A 21902-nucleotide genomic window follows, 5' to 3' on the forward strand; every position below is an offset into this window, starting at 1 on the left:
GTTCAGAAGAAAATTTACACACTACCCCCCACCCCCAGGCAGAAATGTCCTAAACAGGATACAAAATATAAAATTTCATTTAATTTCAGTTCCACTATTGTATCTATTCTAGACCACAGAATTCTCAGCTTATGAAAAAGCAGTGTGTTGTATTTCTTAAGAACAGTGTGCAAACAGCACACACATAACACAAAATGCTTGTTTGGTACCTGGTTCTTGCAATGGCAAGATGCCAAAATGAGTCATAATAACAGTCTGTAATGGCTATAGAATAGGGCAGGGGTCTCAAAACTACAGTCTGCAAGCCACATCTGGCCCGCCTTGCCTTTTTATCCAACCCAGGCATAGGAAGGGAAGGGAAAGGAAGGCGGACCCAAGTGATTCCCCACCCCCGCTGTCTTTGCAAAGACAGTGGGGGTGGGGGATTGCTTGGATCCCCCTTCCCGCCTGCCCTCGAAAATCAGTAAAATATATAATGTGGCCCTCATACTGTAAAGTTTGGAGATCCCTGGAATAGGAAATAAGAAACTATTCTGAGCTAGCTTAGGCTTCTGCCACAGAAAGCCTTATTTCTCCTGGCACAACATCTCAACAGGTGCACTGTCAATACAGTGGTGCCTTGCTAGACGATGATAATCTGTTTAGCAGATTATCGCTGAAATCGCTGTTTAGCAAAATCATCATCTAGCGAAAAGCATTTCTCCATTGGAATGCATTGAAACCTGTTTAATGCGTTCCAATGGAGAAGAATCGTCGTTGTCTAGCGAAGATCATACATAGGAAAGCCGCTTTGTGAACCGCCGATCAGCTGTTTAAATCACTGTCTTGCGAAGCTTAGGTCCCGAAAACACCTGTTTTGCAAGCGCGGAGGGAGCTGTCAAAATCGTCATCTAGCGAAAATCAGTTTGCAAAGCAGGGACCAAACATTGTCCAGCGAAATTCCCCCATAGGGGGAATAGCGATCGCAAAAAGTCAATGTCTAGTGAAAAAACTGTCATGCGGGGTAACTGTCTAGCGAGGCACCCACTGTAAATACAGTATGGTCTTGCAATACCTGTCCTTGTAATACAGCTTTGATTTTCCAGCTCTCAGACAGTCTGTAACAAAAGTGATACTGTAGCGTTCACCCTTATTATAAGTAGTTATGAATATTCATGTTTCAGGCTAATGTTGCTGAGAGGTGGAGTCAAGAGATATAAAGAGGTGGAGTCAGAGAGGGAAAGCAGTCAGTAAGATTCAGTCAGAGTGAGAGAGTGGAGAAGGAGATACGAGTATGGTATTTTGGGAGATCTGAGGTGTGATTAGAGTGGAAAGTGAATAAGAACTGTAATGACAAATAGAATGTTGAGGTTGAAGATAATAGAAGTTCTCTAATCAATAAACAAGTTTGATTTAAAAGACAGTGAGGTTTGGACCTGCATCTTCACCCTTCCATAATTAATGCTGATTTAGTGATCAACTGGTGGCAGCAGGTGAAAAGGAGTAGTAGTTTGCCTTCCTGTGCTCTATGTTTGGACAGTCAGGCAAGGGGCACGAGGGCGAACGCTACAGATACCTACCATCAGCCTTTTTTTTTTTTTTTTGCATCGCTACTGATCACAAGATACTTTGCAAGACATTATACACTTCCCTATTTTTGAAAAAAAGGATCCATTACAGCCAGCCATTGGCTCCAGGTTTGTACCTTCTAAAGCATCCCATTTATAGCAAATAGTCAGTGACTAGAACATTAACAGAAGGCTCCATCCTCAGTTCTTGACATAGCCATTAAAGGATCAGGCAACAAAGGATAGGAAAGATAGATCTGTGTTAATCCACAAAAACAATGTTTGGTGAATGCCTCACAAAGGACAAATGCACCCTGATACTGAAACTCTTAGAGTCAAGTATAAAGGACCTGAACCACATCCAAAAAGAGTTCCTCTATCTTTGGAATGACTCTGGAGGAGTACTCATAGTATCGTTGAAAGGATGTTCGTGAAACCCGTATGAGAGCCATTTTAAGCAGAACCAGGGACACTCCACAACATTTTGGTAGCAACAGCAAAAGAGAAAACAATACACTCCTTCAGTCCATGTACAAAAGGTACAAGCAGGCTGAATCTTACCTCAGCATCGACAGTGGCAATCCCAAAAGCAAATGATGCAGAAGAACAGGATTTGTAGCACATGCAGCTGGGACTGGAAGGAAAGCCTAGGGAACTGACATTCTTGCTTATTGCTGGGCCTCATGATAACAGTTCCTTCCTTTGCCTAATGACAGAGATGGCACTGGTGACAGGGTGCCCCTTCCCCTCTGTGTGGTAACTGTTATATGTGCCAACTCTTATTTGGAAAAAGCAGTGCCATCAGAATTTGGATGTGTCACCCATGTTTTACAGCCAGGAAAATATTTCAGCTCTTGCAGTGACCCAATCTAAACAAAAAATCAAGATCTGCTAACAAATCTGGTCCCTGAATAAATCATATAATGCAAAGTTAAACTTTGTAGCTCTTGAACCTGGTAGTTAATAGAAATTCGTAGACAAAAGCAGTTTTTCTCATAAGAGTGAGAAATTTTACAATAACTGTACACTGAGGGGAAAAATGGCTGTAGAAATAAAGGGCTGGGGCAGTATTAAATGTGTCTAGGACAGTGTATCCCAGCCTTCGGTAACCCAGGTGTTTTTTTTTTTGACTGCAACTCCAAGAAACCCCAGGCAGCACAGCTAGTGGTGAAAGCTTCTGTGAATTGCAGTCCAATTCATAGAAGGTAGACTTCAACTGAATTATTCAAGATTGAAAACCACTGGTCTTGGCAAACTTTCAACATTCAATTTCATTTTGAGCATTAATTGAAAGTATAAGATAACATACAAAGTTTGGAAGAGAAATAAAATACGAACATTAATACCAGTCTAACTTCTACTTCCTATACTTCACAGTACAGAAGAAAAACTCCAAATTAGGAATTTTATAAATATGCCCTTCTTTAAATCCATTGAAGTTAGAGATGTTAGCCAAGAAGGTTCCATTTTAATGCTTATGTTCTTAGGCGGAAACAAATGCCGCATCAGTACATATTGGAACTGATTCACTTAGCATGTGGGAGCACCAAATGGAAAAACAAACTGTGAATTCACATTAACGGAAAACTCAGCAAGACGTGGAAATCAAACACAGATGGTTCACTTCACATTAAAGGGTCAGTAGTTTGTCTTCTCACTTTGCAGTCTCTAGGATAACATTTCATAACACCTTCCCTTTATTCTTTTCTTAAAAGAGTAATATTTAAAAATGGCCAAGGAAAGCCCACAGAGAGCTTCCATGCAATTAATAACTGGTATCTAATGACTTCCTAGTGCATCCTTCACCTGATGTCAGAGGAATGGTCTGAAGGAATTTGTCCTGCAGAGGAGTGAAAATGGATTTAGATTCCACCCCCCACCCCCATGTTGATCTATAGGGGGAAAATCTTCCTTTGGTATACAACTCAATATAGTGGGGAAGCGGGGTGGATTTGACTGTGTCAGAAAATTAGCAATACTACCATCAGGAGGCTTGACTCTGTTAGACATCGAGACTGCTATCAGGACCACTCAAAACAGAATGGTTAAACCTAAAGGTACAATGGTGCCTCGTTTAACGGCGATAATCCGTTCCAGGAAAATCGCTGTTAAGCGAAAACATCGTAAAGCGGAAATAAAAAGCCCTTTCAATGTGTTCCAATGGGCTAAAAACTCACCGTCTAGCAAAGATCCTCCATAAGGCAGCTCTTCGGTGCCTGTATAGCGAGGAATCCATCCCTAAACACAGCAGGGAGCCATTTTAATTACCCAGCAGCCATTTTGAAACCGCCGATCAGCTGTTAAAAAAACATTTGTTTTGCGAGGAATTGGTTCCTGAAGCAGGGAACCGATCATCGCAAAGCGAAAAACCCTATTTAGACCATTGTTTTGTGATCGCAAAAATGTCATCGTGAAGCGGATTTGTCATAATGTGGGCTAATCGTAAAGCAGGGCACGACTATACCAGACCAAGATGCATCTATCCATTTCTGAAAGTAATATTTGCATCAGCAGAACATTATGGATAACTCCAGTGATGACTGGAACAAAGATATGCAGATATGCTTTGATTGTATTCCTGCACTGAGCAGTGGGTTGTACTTGATGGCCTTGTAGGCCCTTTCCAATTTCATTTTTCTATGATTCCATAAAAGAGTGAAAGATAACTACAAAGCAACTGAATTAAAACCAAAGGAATGTCTAGGAGCAAAGTCTAATGCTACACGGCATGTATAATTGGAACTTGGAATATAAGAAGTATGAAAGTTGTAAAACAAGAAATGGAACATTCTAAAAACATGGCAGTGCTTGGTGTGAGCAAACTAATGTGGACTAGAATAAAACATTTTCTATGAGAAAATTAGGAAGTATACAAACTTGGAAGAAATGATGTGGCTCTAATACTGAAAAAAGACATAGCAAAAGCAGTTAAGGCCTATAATATAAACTGTGGCTGACTAATATCAGCCAGACTTCCTATGCTCCAAATATGGATGCTGAGAAGAAACTGAAAACTTTTACACAGGTGGCCATTGATTACACCCCAAAAACAGATTGTGCTGATAACTGTAGGTGACGGAAATACAAAATTAGGAAATCAACGAGAATCAAACATCGTCAGATAACTTAGCTTGGCAGGGAAAGAAATGAAGCAGGAAAACAGCTTACGGAATCCTGTGACATCAAACACATGCTTCAAGCAACTTAACAGATGATTGCACACATAGATGTTCTCAGAGGGCCAATATAGAAATCAAATAGACTACTCATTGAAAGCAAATGCTAGAGAAGCTCTCTTATCTCTGCAAAACTAGACCATGGTACAGACCATGAATAGTTAACAGTAATGCTAAAGGACACTGCAACAATCATAATGCAAAAATATAATTCAAGTAACATTTCCTGATGATCTGACAGTTCATGTACAGAACACATTTGCACGAATAAACCGAATTCTGGAATGAAACCAGAGATATATTCAGGAAAGAATGCAACATTTCTTAGTATTGTTATTCCATGCCATCAAGTCTCATCCAACATTCAGCAATCTTAATTGGTTTCAAGGTATGTGAGATATTTAAGGACTATATCTACCATTGCTGCCGCCACCCCTCGAGTTTCCATGGCCAAGCAGGGATTTGAACCCATGTTTTCCGAGTCCTTTTTATCAATACTCAAATCTCTAAAGAACCCTGGTTCTTCTTAAAATAGTTATTGGCAGATAACAAGTGAAAGGTAACAGAAATAGGATCAAAATCCTAAATGTGACTTTTCAGCATCTGACACATAGTGAACTACTATAATAATCATTTAAAGGAAATTGAATAGAACAAGGAAAAAAAGAGGCATAGTTTTGTAACATCCAGGAAATCAAAGAGAAATTTAAATGTATTTGCGAAGGCTTTCACAGCCGGGATCTAATGGTTGTAGCGGGTTTTTCGGGCTCTTTGGCCATGTTCTGAAGATTGTTCTTCCTAATGTTTCGCCACTCTCTGTGGCCGGCATCTTCAGAGGACAGCACTCTGTGCTCTGGTGTAGTTGGCTTGGAAGTGTTTATGGCTGTGAGATAGGCTTTTGTCCTATTCAGGAGATGGGTGATTAGTGTGACTTGTTGTGGGTGTATTGTTGTGATAAGAAGGAGAGATTATCTGTCACTGTGGTTGATGGGTGTCATTAGCTGGTCTTTTGTGTGCAGTGATCCCTGGTCCTTGTGGCTGGTAGAGTTCATTGACCTTTTGCACACTGTATTTTTGAGAGCTGGGAGCCAAGTTTTGTTGAGTTTCAAACTTTCCTCTTTTTTGTTGAAGTTCTGCTGGTGCTTGTGGATTTCAATGGCTTCCCTGTGCAGTCTGACGTAATGACTGCTGGTGTTGTCCAGTATTTCGGTATTTTGAAATAGAATTTCATGTCCAGTTTGTTTTAGGGCATGTTCAGCTACTGCAGATTTTTCTGTTTGTTTTAGTCTGCAGTGTCTCTCATGTTCTTTGATTCTGGTGTGGATGCTTTGTTTTGTGGTTCCAATATATACCTGGCCACAACTGCAAGGTATCCGGTATACTCCTGCAGTGGTGAGGGGGTCCCTTCTGTCCTTTGTTGACCGTAACATTTGTTGTATTTTTGTGGTGGGCTTGAATACTGTTTGTAGGTTGTGTTTTTTCAAAAGTTTCCCCATGCGGTCCGTGACCCCTTTGATGGCAGAAATACTTTATTTATGGGTGGCTGTTTTTCTTCTTCAGTTAGGTGTTGTTTTCTAGGTTTGATGGCTCTTGTGATTTCATTTTTGGAGTAGCCATTTGCCTGTAGGGCCCAATTCAGATGGTTGAGTTCAGTGCTGAGAAACTGATTTGCACGGTCTACCAGTGTTTTGATTTTGTCACTTTTTTGCTGTGGGTGGTGGTTGGAGTTTTTGTGTAGATACCGGTCCGTGTGGGTGGGTTTTCTGTAGACCTTGTGTCCCAGTTGGTCAGTTTTACATAGGACCATGAAACAGAGTTGGCCCTCTATTTCTTTTTCCATAGTGAACTGTATATTTGGGTGGATGCTGTTGAGATGGTTGAGAAATTCTTCCAATTTTTCTTCACTGTGGCTCCAAATTGCAAAGGTGTCATCCACATATCAGAACCAGACTGTGGGTACGAGGGGTGCCAAAGCCAGAGAAATGCTCCATGTAGAAGTTTGCTATAACCGGGCTGAGGGAACTCCCCATGGCCACTCTATCTGTCTGTTCATAGAATTCATTATCCCACTGGAAATAGCTGATCAGTCTGTCCCCAGGGTTGAGTTTTAGAGTGCTGATTTTGTTTATGAAATGTCCTGAGTCTTTGATGTAGGATGAGGTTTGTCCAATGTGGGTCTGTAGGAGGGTCGCTAGGTGTTTGGCTAATTCATATGTTGGGGAGCTGATGGAATTTACAGTGGCCCTGAGTGGGATTGAGTCTTTGTGGATTTTGAGGAGTCCATATAGTCTTGGTGGGAGAGCTTCTGTCTTGCAGATTTGTTGAAGGACGTTGGGGTGCAGGGAGGAACTCCTGATCAGTATGTTTGTTTGTTTTGTGATTTTGTTGGTTGGGTCCCGTTTCAGTTTTCTGTAGGTGGTAGGGTCTAGAAGTTCTCTGATTTTGTCCTTGTATTCTTCTGTTTTCATGATTACTGTGGCATTGCCTTTGTCTGCTGGCAGGATGATGATGTCCGGGTCCGAATTCAGGGACTTGATGGCATTTATCTCCTTTCTTGTTATGTTGCTTTTGGGGGTTTTTGCTTTCCATAGTATCCTACTCACTTCTCTTATTTCCTCTGCTTTTTCTTCTGGAAGATTATATAATGCTGATTCCACGTTGGAAATTATGTCTTCCACAGGAATTTTGCTGGGTGTTACTGCAAAATTTCCTCCTTTTCTTAAGACTGAGGTTTCTTCTGGGGAGAGTTGGCATCCCGATAGGTTGACGAAGATGCGCGTGGTGTCTAGTGTAGGTTTCTGTTGGCTTGTTTGGCATTTGTTGAATTTCTGTTTTTGTCTGGCTGTATGGTTCATCATTACTTTTTCCATCTTTTTGTAAGAGAGGGTATCAATCTTGTCCCAATATTGACTTCCCATTTTTTGGCTGATAGTGATGTGTAGGCCTAGTAGTTCTTTGTCTGTGGAGTCCAGTTTTTTGTGGGTTGTGTGGATTCTTTCCCATAGGAGGGCATGTTCCAGGCGTTCATAGATGCAGCTGGTCTGTGGGGAAATGATGGTCCTTTTTGTCCTGAGGAAGGCTGGTATGGTTTTTGTGTCTCTGCAGCGTAGTAGAAATGTTAAGGAACATAGTAGGTGTGCTCTTTTACTTCGGAGTGTTTCTAGTCTCTGGGTCTGTCTGACTCTTTTCTCCCCGTAGAGGCGTTCAATGTATTCGCAAAGGCTTTCATGGCCGGGATCTAATGGCTGTTGTGGGTTTTTCGGGCTCTTTGGCCGTGTTCTGAAGGTTGTTCTTCCTAACGTTTCGCCAGTCTCTGTGGCTGGCATCTTCAGAGGACAGCACTCTGTGCTCTGGTGTAGTTGGCTTGGGAGTGCAGTATTTATGGCTGTGAGATGGGCTTTTGTCTTTTTCTGTAGATGGGTGATTAGTGTGTCGTGTTGTGGGTGTATTGTTGTGATAAAAAGGACAAATTATCTGTCACTGTGGTTGATTGTGTCATTAGCTGGTCTTTAAACCATGATTAGGAATACTGAAAGGTCAAAGATGGAAATAGTATTTGATCACAAAGTAAAGAGAAAACAGAGACAACATACAGAGGAGAGGCCAGGATAACAATTCTAAGAACCTAAAGTTAAAAAAATGAAGATGTAGAAGCTGCTGTAAAAGTAAACGAGAACAAATAAATCACTAGCAGTAGCTGAGATACCAGTAGCTCAATTTGAATCTGACTCTAATCTGACTTTGCCAACAAATAAGGAAAATAAAGCAATGGTCCACAGACTAAAAACATACAGAATACATTCCACAGAAATCAGAAGGCTGAGACTTAGAAGGACAACTGTAAAGGAATTAGAAAAGTTCCTTAAGTGTAGGAATAATGTTGATGGGTACTAAAGCCAGGATCATCTATAATACAGTACTTCCAAGTGCCATGTATGAATGTGAAACTTTTAAAAAGAGCAAGTGGAAAAGGAGGAGAGCCTTACAGATATCATGACTGCCAGGAAAACAATTATGTGGCTTCGCTATGTAAATCCAAACCCAGACTCTAACTAGACAATTTGGATATATCATGAGGACAAAAAGAGAGAGAAAGAACTAACATGAGATGGATTGACTCAATAAAACAAACCAAAGTCTTTAGCTTGTAAGACCTGAGCACGACTATTCATGATGGGACCTTTTGGAGGTCATTAATCCACAGAATCACATTAGGTCAGAAGCAACTTGACTATACATAACAGTAAAAAGGAAACACACTATGGTAATTAATTATATTTTCAAATTGCCTTGCTCCTTGTACCATAGTTTAAAGTAACCACACTTGGCCCAGGTCTGTGTTATTATGGAACTCATGGTTAATTAAAATGGAAGAGAAAGCTTCCAATTTCATTTTCGGAACAATACCAATGAAGCAGAGAGGAAAGGAAGTGTCTGAGCCCAGAGACTAAGCCATACTTTAGTACAATGTTAGTTTGAACCAAGTCAATGATCATTTTATAATGCATGTCTCATTTTCAAGATGCATTAGCCCTTTAAGGGCTATTTATTATGCATTCTTACTTAAATAATAATTTTCACAATTCTCAGTAAAACAGCTGGGTCTGCTCTTAAATCACTAATTAAGTGTAGCCTGGGACATTACAATGCTTTTTAAAAGACTATCAGAGTCAGAACCCTTCCCGTCCACTCTTCAACAAATCTGCTCTGGCACCTTCCCAGCAATCCTGACTTCATAACTCAAAGCTGTAATTATTCATGGAGGACTGCCTTAGATTATAGATATATCCAGAGTGCTATGACCTCAACAGAGAGATTTATTTTCTCCCTTATAGAAGGAAAACTGAAAATATTTGCTTTATGTGATAATTGATTTTTAGCAATTGAGTCTCTCATTCTCTCTGGCATACAGTGACACTACTGTCTCATGGATGAGAGTAACCAGGATTCAAAGCAGTTCTGATGCTTACTATGTGAAGCACTGGAACACTCCTTATAAATCTGGAACCATCAGTAAATGTGCAGGGCCCATGGCAATGGAGGAAGATTTGATAATCAAATTATTGAAGTGTTAGGAACATAGGACACAATACTGTACATAACAGGAATCCACATGTAGCATGACAGAGCATTTTGGCCTTCCAGAATCACCTCTTGTTGCAGAATCCTGCAGAATTCCACCTGTGGCATGCAGGCATTCTGTGGCATTGTCACCTGCACATATGTAAATAAACAAAGGGGGAAGCACATTTCATCCACTTGCCATAAACATGTTTGTTTTGTTTACAACAAGAAGTTAGGAGAAAACAATGTTCTCCAAAAACCCTGTCCATTTTTTAAACTTTTTTTTCAGTTGAAGATATTTATTTATCTTGGTAGAAGAATCTGGGCAAAAAATATATATAACTGGATAAATTACATCAAAGCCACTATAATAAATATAGATAGATAGACAGACAGATAGACTGACAGACAGACTTTTCTCCTAGCATGCATTCATTACGCAGTGTTATAGTCTAATATAGAAAGATTCTGGGTTCTTCACCCCAATTCTGTTCCTGTACATCAAAGAAGACAGGTCTACATATGTGTCTATGGAGTTTAATTCTGGTGAGATCAAGATGGCTTACTGCCTACCAAGTGCCCTTCGGATTGCAACCTAAATATGCAACTACATGAATGCTTTGCAGCTGGATAAGTTACATCAAAGTCACTATAAGCCACAAGTAAATTAAGAAGATGGAGGGAAGTTTATCTGGGGTAGGTGAGTGCATTTTTTCAACAAAATCAAATGCAAAACAAAGACAGAAAACAACCCCCCCCCCCAACTACAACCTTTCAAAGCAAAACAAAGGAAAAAGTTTGTTTTGCTTTGAAGGGTTGTAGTTGGGGAGGGTTGTTTTCATTCTTTGGTGTGTGTGTGTGTGTGTGTGTGTGTGTGTGTGTGTGTGTGTGTGTGTGAGAGAGAGAGAGAGAGAGAGAGAGAGAGAGAGAGAGAGAGAGAGAGAGAAACTAAGAGAATTGAAGGTGAAACAAAGTCACAGAAGGCAAGAGTCACAGTAAGACTGGGAACCACACTGCACAGCACAGAAGCTAAGGTCCTGTTTAGGGTCAGCTGCTGCTGTCCATTGCTCCCTTCACACTTCCCTGTAACTTTGAAACTGCTGCAGGACTCCTGCTCAGGCAAGAGCTCTGTCTCCTTTAGCTGCTGGAAGAGGTGCACATGCTCCGCCATGACCCCTTTCAACATTCCCTTGATGGTACTGCATTTTTGGTAGAAAGCAGAAAAATCCCTCCTAACCCATGCTTGCCACTTGGAACACCACTGTTTCCATGAAAGAGAGAGAGAGACACACACACCCCCATTCAACCCCAGAGACTTGTGCATATCTTAAATATTCCTTGTATTATAAAGAACACTAATAACTCTGCCCTGAATAGCAATTTCTTCTCTCTTGCTTAGTGGCTTTCAGTCTTAATACCTTTCAGAACTACTTGAATACACACTGCAGATTCTTCACAATAAGGAAACAAAGTAATCTTCTGAACCCCTTTGCATTTAATCATTATGGGAGCAAACTGAAGAGTACTTGGAATTAATAAAGAAACAAAGACGCCTAAACCATCAGCTGCCTTCCCACACTATTTACTGGGAAGCTTCTTGGCAAATGGTACAGAAAAACCTTATGAGCTGAACTGCAGAAAGGGTTCGCTCTGACTTTGTCGTATTCTTTTAATCTTTGGCCAATTTCAAGCTAGAGCAGCTCTTTAATGATGCTGGCAAGCAGATGGGAAGAGACTTCTCTTTCCCCCTAACTTCAAAATAACATAAAACTTTCAGGAGTCTGAAGAATGTATATTATATTTGTTCGGGTGAAACGTCCAAATATTAAAATATGCAAGGGAAGGAGAGAAAAGTAACTGGTCACCGACTGGTTTCTGAACATCTGGAAATCAGTAAGTATCACTTATCTGCTTCTTCTTCAGTGCTACAGCATGCAGAGAAGCACATACGCTTTTTGCCCAGAGTGCCCTAGGAAAGAGTGAAACTAGATGATAATGCTCGATAGCCAGCTTTGTATCTATCATAAATGAGCACAAGCAAGGATCAGTGCAGATTGAAAAGAGTTCCCACATCTGAAAAGCAGTAGCCTGAAATGTTGACAGAACATTAAAGAGCTAAGGGAAATAATAAGAGCCATCTGAATAGACTGCTCCGACAGCTGCCAGATTCACCAGCTTTATATTAAATCTTGCTGAGATGGTAGACCTCGATTCTCAACGGCACCAATCCACACTAACTCTGTTGAATGGCTCTCCAAACAATTTCCTCCATACAGAAAAAAAAAAAACAGATGTAAGGGAGACAGCCTCTATTCTAGCCTTCTACACTGAGGAATTATTAATATCATAATCCACTGTTACTGCAAACCTCATCACTGTCATCTTCATAATACTCACTGTACACAGACACATTTAATGATACAAGCCCACAAGAAATGTCTAAGGTTTCTTACATCTGTGAGAACGAGTGCCCAGTTCTTTATAGATTAAAAAAAATACAATTAACACATGGTTGTTGTGGGTTTTTCGGGCTCTTTGGCCATGTTCTGAAGGTTGTTCTTCCTAACGTTTCGCCAGTCTCTGTGGCCATGGGCATCTTCAGAGGACAGCACTCTGTGCTCTGGTGTAGTTGGCTTGGGAGTGCTACACCAGAGCACAAAGTGCTGTCCTCTGAAGATGCCGGCCACAGAGACTGGCGAAACATTAGGAAGAACAACCTTCAGAACACGGCCAAAGAGCCCGAAAAACCCACAACAACCATTAGATCCTGGCCGTGAAAGCCTTCGCGAATACACAATTAACACCATTTTAAAAACAGGCTGAGTCCTTAGTTAACATCCCCAAATTATAAAATAAATAGTTGTGGGTTTTTCAGGCTCTTTGGACATGTTCTGAAGGTTATAAGATAAATGATTTTGGCTGACCAAAATCCAACTATAATACTGTATCATTTTATTTGGTGGCTGCCCTTGTGGAAGTCTTGTGGCACAGTGCTTAAATTGCAGTATTGCACTAAAGACTCTACTCATGTCTTGAGTTCAATCCTGGACTCAAGTAGCCAGCTCATGGTTGATTCAACCTTCCATCCTTCTGAGGTTGGTAACTTGGTATGAAGCTCATGGAGGGGGACAATGTGCATCCTGCATAATTAAATTGTAATCTGCTCAGAGAGTGTTTTAAGCACTATGGGTCAATATACTGTATAAGCAGCAGTTACAGAAGAAGTCAAAAGAACAGGGTTGTGTTGAAAGAAAAGACAAAGTTGATAAGAACACACATGAAGAGCAAGTGGTGAGCACACAACATCGTCGCTTTATGCAGCACAGCTAGAAGAGGAGTCTATTTTGTTTCAGTGAGTCTCTTGGTCACCTGAAGATTCAGGTGAATCAGATAGGGAAACAGATCTGTGTCTTTGGCTTCTCTCAGGGAAACTTGCCTCACACTTTAGACACCTTAGTTTGGTTAAAGTTGTAAACAATTTTGAAAGAGATTACTTGAGTAGCTTTTCTCTGCGAAACATAGCTGATGGGAACGGCAGAGGTACGCTATCTCCACTGTGCAGTCATCGCTGTTTTCATGAAAAATCACCTCATGTAATTTATCCATGGCACATTAGTTCTTCCTATGTGCTGGCAAAATGCTACACAATCTTCAACAGATTTAGAGAATTCCTGAGAGAGCACAGTGTGATTAAATTTATCTTTGCATACATTAAGAGGTGATAAGAATACCGTAAAAATGTTCAATTTTGATAAGCTGCTTAGGAAGCTAAGATAAATTGAATGAAATATAACAAGACTATGATATGGAAATACTGGTGTGCATACTTTGGGTGCTTTTTGCCTCCATCACTCTCTTCCATCCAGAATGGGACTTTACAGCAGAAACATGAACTAAAGGCATGTTAACACTGGAACAACTGTGAAGGAGGGGAACGACTGACTGTTCTAAGGGCAGCTCAGAAATGGATGTCTTTAAGTACTAAGTAATACTGCTGAATTTGACCCAACTCCGGGAGGCAGTGGAAGACAGGAGGGCCTGGCGTGCTCTGGTCCATGGGGTCACGAATAGTCAGACATGACTTAAGGACTAAACAACAACAAACACTGCTGAATACCTTTCATTTCCATCTAACATGGCTTCTGTACTGATTGCCTTAACTGAGTTGGCATAATTACTGCCTGTTTTGTCTCTTTACGCATACTTCACAAGGCTTCCAAGAAACCTACATAGAAATGGAAGAACTTTACTTGTTTACTAAAATTTTCTCTTTGTTCTTTTTCATCTTATCGTGTTGTAAGATATGCAGCATAAAAGTGCCCACCTAAGACTCAGAAGATTTGGGTTCAAATTCCTGCCTAGGCATAGAAATTTACAAAGGGATAGCAATGCTAAAATTGTTGCTTAAATGTATCACGTATCTTGGAAACCTCATTAGGATCATATAAAATAAGAAATGTATTTTAATGATTGATTATTGTCTTTATTTTTTATAAATGTGTTTGAATGATTCATTTTTTGAGGGGAAACGAAGGCATGAATTTATGGAATAAATAAAGGAAGGTCCAAGTCAAACACTCTTCCTGTTTTCCACTTGCTGCTTAATTTTGTTTGCTTTTGATGGGTTTTTTTTAATAAACACAACCCACAAACATTCATGAGAGTAAATAATACACTTTAATTAATCTACAGCTTCCTTAAAAAGAATTACAAAGCTAACATCCACTCTTGCTCCTTCCTCTTCCGGCCATGCACTTTAACACATTCCTGAAACCACCAAAAAGTCCCTTGCCCAGAACCTACATATAGTTGGGTCACATGTGTTTATCTGTATACACTGTACACAGAACAGAAAAACACTTTTTTCTATCAAGAAGATCATGTTATTTAGAATACTGTTTAACATTTATATACACTAAATGTAAAGCCTGCACCATGTAAGCCAGCTTTCCCAAGAGCAACCCCTATTTTCTTGTCCATTTTAATGTCTTGTGCAACTTTTTTTTCTTTTAAGTGTTAGCAGATTGTCATTGTTTAGTAGCTGAAATCCTGTTACACAATGTAAACAAAGTTTACAAACAAAAGTTTTTTGGGCTGTTCCTCACCAGTATATAAAGAGTCTAGTATATGATTTTCTTGTCAGAAATTGCTTTCCATGTTTATATATCTCCTGTTCCTTCAGGTGGACATATGGAGATAGTGGCTGAAATCCTGTTGTGTAGCTTAGAAAAATGGAGCAAATAGCCTCAAGTAAAAAAAAAAATCACTGTACACATTACTGAGTCATACAACTCAGTGTGTAACAGAAAATGTTTCTGCAGATTTTTTAATTTAAGATAATTTGCTGCCAAATGTTCACCATTTGTCCTACTCCAGTCTCATTAGGCAAGATAATCTGGGCTAGTCCTGCCTCTTCGTATGAAGATCTCCAGAAGGAACCACAGGTGCTGTGTGTAACCTCCACCCACCTCCTGGACAGCTGCCATACTAGTCAATCCCTGTCCAAAAAACATCCATGGGTTGAAACCGTATCTTGACTTACTTCCTTTTATGGTAGGTCTTGCATTGGATTTGATTGCACATCATATCTAGAAAGCAAGAACTAACCAAGCTTTCATTATGGAGAGTTTACTTTCAGTGAACTTTGGTGCAAATTTTTATGACCGTGAACTAATAATAGGATCATCAGATGAATTTCACTCTGAATATATAGACACTCTCTTCCCCAATAAGACTCTGACTTAGTGTGACAGACAGATAACAGAGGCACAAAATGAGAAAGTACTTTCATTGCACTGCAGTCTGCCTTTTGCACTTTGCTTCTACTTTTTAAATTTATTTATTTGTTTGGTTGTTTATTTATTTATTGGATTTCTTTCCCACCCATCTAGACCAAAGGTCTATTCTAGTCGGGGGGAAAAGAGGACTCAGGGGGAAGAGTATGACAGAATATGTGATAACTGGCCTTCTGTTTCAGTTCATAACAACATTACAACAATCCAGAGCGGATGACACAAAACGCTGTCCATATTTTGGTAACAAATGCCATTATTAGATATTTTATATTTAAGACCTGTTAAGCAACTAGGCTGACAAGGCAGAAACTCTTAGCGATGTTCACATATTATCAGAAAACATCAAGATAAGCATTTACATCTTTTCCCTCACCTGAAAAGACACAAATTAATCATATTATTTATTTCTAAAGTTAAATCACATACGTTCTACTGCAGATTCCTCTATATCATGGTGGGCAAAGTGTGGCCTTCCAGATGTTGATGAGCTACATCCCCCATCCACTCTAGCCAGGACAATTGAAAGCAGTCCAGCATCTGGAAGGCTGTGTTTTGGCCATCTCTGCTTTGTAAATTCCAGGAACACTATTAAATCTAAGATAGATAAATCTGGGCTAGCTATGACACTGCTCAGTCCCACATCCAAAGAAAGGCAAACTGCTGTAAGAGCAGTGGTGTGCTTGCCACCCTGCCATGCGTCTCTGTTACATGTGTTTTTATGACACTTATTTTGTAGTTGCAATACAATGGCCAGGATCTGGTTTACTTCCCCCCCCCCAGCACTGCAGCAGGCTTTTATTTGCATATGCACCCTTGCACTGATTGTGGGAAGGGGAATCCATGGGAGGGAAAATGCCTTATGATTGCCCTCCCATGCCAAGCTTTGCTCCAACTGGATGTGGTCATTATGAAGCTGAGCTATCTTGGTCTGAACTGCAAGGACTTCCAAATGAATCATGCAAGAAAGAACCTAGCATGCCAGGCCATTAATCATCCATTCAGTGTGTCTTCTTGTTACAGCAATCACAATCAGCAAGCAGTCAAGGCATGCTCAGTGCAAGTGACCTTGTGAGCCTTTCGCATGTTTACCACATAATCAGCAGGGAATTCCATTTTCAAAATATAAAACTTCATAATCCATTAGCGATAGAGATTGGCCCAGACCACTGGATTTTCTGGTTACGTGTACTGAAGTATGGAGCGCGGAGGGGGGGGAGATATGAGCATGCAGCCAGATTAATCTTCAGCTCTGGAAAAAACCTCTTACCCTCCCCCTCTTTCCCTCCCCCTCCTCAGCACCTTCAAGCAGTCCTACATAGAGTAGCTTTCTTCCGTTTTATGCTTGTGCTTCTTTATCACATCCCAAAGCTGCAGGAAAGCTCCTTTGCAGAAAATGTGGGGTGAGGGATGTTAATTCAACAGACAGATCAAGAAAGGTAGTATTGCATAACCAGTAACTCTCCATTCCAGGTTTATCTGCTGATTATATAACTGAGGTACAAAAACATACATATTCATATTAATGGGAGAACAGCAAAATCGTTTCTTCAGCAGTACCACTCCATTTAAAGAGTAAAATATAATAACCAAAGTTGTTTTCTCCCCAACGATCACCCACGCCTACATAAATCCAATTCTATAATCAAGTCCTTTGGTAAGATTAAAAACCAAGCAAAGTATTTTAGCTCACAGTCAAGTCCAATAAAATCAAAGAAAAGAATTGAGTCTACATTTCAAAATGTAACCTTGGCAACGGAGAAAAATGCTCCAACAAAACTTAGGTTCATTCACTTTTATTCTCCATATCTGAAACTGGAGCTGCAAAGAAGAGGAAGATGCACAGATTTATAGGATACTAATGGCAGCTGAGGTACTTGCAGGAAGGGGTGACTGCTTAATGCCAAGCCAAATGTACTACTTATATATGGCCCATAGCACTTAAAGCACTCTCTGGGCGGTTGATTTTTTTTTTTTGTTTTGTTTATGCCAGCTACACTTTGATGAGTACTCAATTTACTGACCTTAGATGTATGGAAGGCTGAGTCAACCTCGAGTTGGCTACCTAAACCCAGTATCCTGTTGGAATCAAACTCAGGTTGTGAACTGCAGTGCTACAGTTTAATCACTTTGCTAGGAGGCTTCTCTTAATTGTAAGAACTACAGTACAGTACACTCCCTGAATCATAAATTTTAATGTCTAGAAACAGATTTGCTGTGTTGTGGTGGTGTGCCACCATGCAGCTTTGGCACACCACTCTACAAGTTATGGAGGCAAAGAATGATCACTAAAGTTTTCCTTGTTACTGATTTAGGTTGTCGCAAGCCAAACGAAAGACACTAACCAGAAATTGTTAAGCCCCATAAGATTCCACGCATCCAGGCAACAGCAAGACATGGAACACCATTTTCTTCCTCTTAAGGGCTACATAATGTGTTAAAACTGTGAAAACCATGAAGGAAAGCACAGGAGGCACAAAACAACCTGATTATTCTTCCAAGAATGATGTAAATAACTCTTTCTAAGCTTTGAAAATCCAGGCAACAAAGTAGCAGATATTTGCATTTTGTTCAATGGTAGACTGAGGAGAATAATTTTTAAGTTCCCCATCGTCATATACATGGATGACATAAGTGAGGATTCAAGCTCCCAACAGACATGTTCTACAGATTCCCCAAACTAGACACTTGGTAAAGTAATACAGATAGAATCGGACAAATAAAAATAATTTCATACATTCTTTAAAGGTACAACCCGAAGTATTTAAAAAAACAAAAAACTTTGGTAATAAGACAAACAGCACATCTGTTTCGTTTAGAAGGCCAGAACCCTGTTGCCATGCTCCGCTTGCCTAACAGTCCACTACACAAGTAGTTCCTTTTTCTCAGAGGTGGCAGAAGGATTAACTCTGCTGATTTCAAGAGTGTGATCTCTCAGCTTGTACATTAGCAAAGCAGAGATTTTGGAACACTTCAGGTGGAGCATTACTTCACTGAAACCGCAACAGGATTCTAGCCTAATCTTCAGCACATAACACTTTTTTTTCAAGAAAGGAGGCATAACAGCATTGCTGGAAGCATTCTTTTTGGTTTCCCCCTCCTTCTGGGTAAAGATGTAGCAGCAAGGAAATGATTTGTGGTTAAGCGCATGGAGTTTGTCAGTAGCGTGGGATTGCAACTGCTGGTGTTGCTCCAGAATAACCCCCTCTCTGAGCTGCACATGAGCAAGAAGAGGACTAATTTCCTGCATGTGGAACAAAGTCGAAGCAACTGCTGTTCTGATTGTGACACTCTCGCCTGCCCTCCCACCCAACCTCCCACCCGACCTCTGGCCTTCAGCATTCAAATCACTTTCTTCTTGCTATCAAACATCCAAGCATGGGATCCAAACATGCTGCCACTACTGCCACTAAAAACAGTAATCTCCTTGCTATGAAAATGGGGCCTCCACACAGCATCCCCACTGGCAGACATGAAAACGTTACCACCAAAAGGGCTTGAATGTTGTTATAGCAAATCCACTAGATGACTTGTTAATTACTTACAAGGCACAGCATGGCGATAAAGGTTATCTCTAATAGTCTGTTGCAGCTCGTGATCTGGAGATCCTTTCTGAAATCTCTGGTTGAGATAATGTCTCAGATCTTTGTTCAGACGACTTCCTACAGGGGGGAGAGAGAGAGAGAGAGAGAAAAGAAAACCATAGTTGATCATGAAAGGACTGATATTTCCAGCCCTAGCATTCATTAGACTTTCAAGCTGCATATCCTCTGAATTATGGAATGCTGCTTTTAATGCATTTTTTGTGTAAATGGTTCATTCCCAGAAACAACTTGCTTTGAAACATGAAAGGATATAGATAAGAGGAGCATTCTCCTTCTGTGTGTGCAACTAGAGTACAAACTGGGCAAAGGCAACGTTGAGTACCAACCCAATAAGATGGTTTGGATATAAGGAACCCAGGAGGGGGGAAAAGTACATCAGGCCTGCACATTGACTTTGATGCATCAGGTATTTTTAGATCAAATGGCAGACAATACACACCGACATTAAGAATGAACTCTACACTTGTGATATAAATGAGAACAAACCAGGATTGGAGGACCAAAACCAGTTCAGAAGAGTAGGAGATGGAAGGAAAGTGCAGGAAGGGAAATAATCAAATCTAACATCTGAACAATTATGATCAGAATTTAGAAGCATTACTTCAGGATATGACAGCTCCTGAAATGGTAACTGTCTATGCTAGGTTGGAGATTAGAGATGGCACAAACCTTGGTATGGAGGTTTCTGCCGATTCATACCACCTCCCCAGCCAATGACCCATTCGCTCCTCTCCGCCTCCTCTTCAGCTGCTCAGACAGTCCCCAGCAGAAGCACAGGTTTGCCTGTCCTGCTTCCTTGTCTAAGTGGGTGATCAGTCAAGGAGGTGTGACAGGGAAGCCCGCGTTCCTTCCAGAGATTAGTCAAACAGTCAAGGAGGAGGAGGCGTGCACTGGCTGGTGAGCGAGGGATCTGGCCGGGGAGGCAGGGGATGGGAAAGCACAACAACACCTGTGGTGTCGCACATAGAAACTCTCATGAACCCCTGAACCAAGATTTGTGACCATCTCTATTGGGGATTCTGAGAACTGTCATTCCCCAAAACGATGCTTCCAAGCTCTGGCCAGACTGCCGTTTGAGAAGCAGCAACCCAAAGAATTGCCTGCCTTTCCTCGTGCTTTCTTTTCCTGCAAAAGTTGTCAAATGAATTAACAACAGCCAGGAAGTATTAATGACAGTTAAACAAAACAAGATACTTTCTTCTTTAAAACGTCTCCAGGGCAGAGTCCTCCTGGCTTTGCCCATGAGGACAATTGCAGGGCGACTTTTTGCAGGCATGGGAGGACCTTGCGGGACCCTGAGTAAGCAGCAAGCAGTACCTCCTTGGCGAGCATAAGCCTCCTTTGTTTTAGGGAGGCCCTCGTGGCTTGTACAATAGCAGGTCAGAAATATTATGCTGTGCTAAGAAGACAGAAGATTTTGCCCTAAAAGTGAAACTACATCTCACTTTTCCTGATGTTCAAGCAGGATTCATAGTAAGTAAACAGTGGGGAATCAAAGTCCCAACCTCTGGCTCCTGAGCCAGATACCTAAAGCACTGAGCTATCCAGTCAGCTCAAAATTTATTACACAATAATGAAATATTTGTACATGTAGGTGAAATATTAAAGGAGAATGTTGTGCAGTATCAGCTTATAAGATTTATACAGAACATAAACCATACATGGTTACTTCTGTGTTCCTAACCATATACATCAGTAAACGCACTCATTAGTTATTTTGTCACAGACCAGCAGGGACTAGATGTGCTGTATTCAAAATGTGATTTTACAGCATTTAATTAAAAAATAATAATCAAGAATCTTCCAAGATTTTCTATAGGACCAGTTCTCCATTAGAGACTTCCTGGACTAATCATTGCTTTGAGATTTGAGAAAGAGCAATTTTTATTAGTCTTATTGAATTCACACTAATTAGCTCCTAGCAGGGCAGAGGATCAACCAGCTTTTTTTCCTTGAAAAAGGGGAACAATTAACCAGCTCTTCTCTCTGTCACATTCATCTATTTTTATACTCTCCACAGTTCCTCAAGGGCCAAGGAATTTATTCTCCAGGCATGTGCAATGATTAAGCTGAAATGAAATTATTCCATTAATACAAATTCCCACTGGATTTAAAATACCTTCCCAAATCCCATTGCCACCCCATTTAAGTTTAATTGCACATCTTCTGGCACTTTCACAGGGAAATTAGGTGCTTTTGTTTTGTATTACAGTGTGTGTGATCAAAACATGAAAAGTTAGTTTTCTTGGACCGCAGCTCCAAGAACCTCCCTCAGCAACTCCACAACACTGCTAACAATCCACATGGGATGGATCTGGCATGCATAAATAGATAAGATGTATGACAACTTTCTTGGGGGGTGGCTAAAAGAACCCTATTCAAGGAAGGTGTATGTGGGCACATATATGAGGGCAAAGCAGACAGTGTGAATCCTCAGGTCCTCTGTGTAAGAAAAAAAACACACAAAGATATCTGAATTATTCATACACAGGTTCCCAATACAGAGAAAAGCATAGCAAATCAAAAAATAAGTTGCTGCTAACACCATGTTGTCTTTGGGGAAAAACTAATTGCCCACCCACCCTTACTCTTGGGACCGAAAGAGGATCCCCTATCAGCCAAAGAGATACATGTGGATATCTTGCTCCCTTACTATGACTAGACACGGGGATGAATAAAAAAACAGATTGCGATATTCGTCAGAAATCGCTGATTCAT

General features: G+C 40.6%; 1 protein-coding gene across 39 annotated transcripts in view; it reads right to left on the reverse strand.

Annotated features, from left to right (window-relative positions):
• MAGI1 (membrane associated guanylate kinase, WW and PDZ domain containing 1) overlaps positions 1 to 21902 on the reverse strand; it is a 601653-nt gene that overhangs the window by 314922 nt on the left and 264829 nt on the right. For all 39 annotated transcript variants that reach the window (XM_078388879.1, XM_078388878.1, XM_072989400.2 and 36 more), the window contains exon 2: positions 19125 to 19241. In XM_078388879.1, coding sequence (XP_078245005.1) covers positions 19125 to 19241 — 117 coding nt within the window. The remainder of the gene's footprint in view (positions 1 to 19124; positions 19242 to 21902) is intronic.

This window comes from Pogona vitticeps, chromosome 2 (genome assembly GCF_051106095.1).
Source record: "Pogona vitticeps strain Pit_001003342236 chromosome 2, PviZW2.1, whole genome shotgun sequence".
In the NCBI taxonomy this organism is placed as follows: domain Eukaryota; kingdom Metazoa; phylum Chordata; class Lepidosauria; order Squamata; family Agamidae; genus Pogona; species Pogona vitticeps.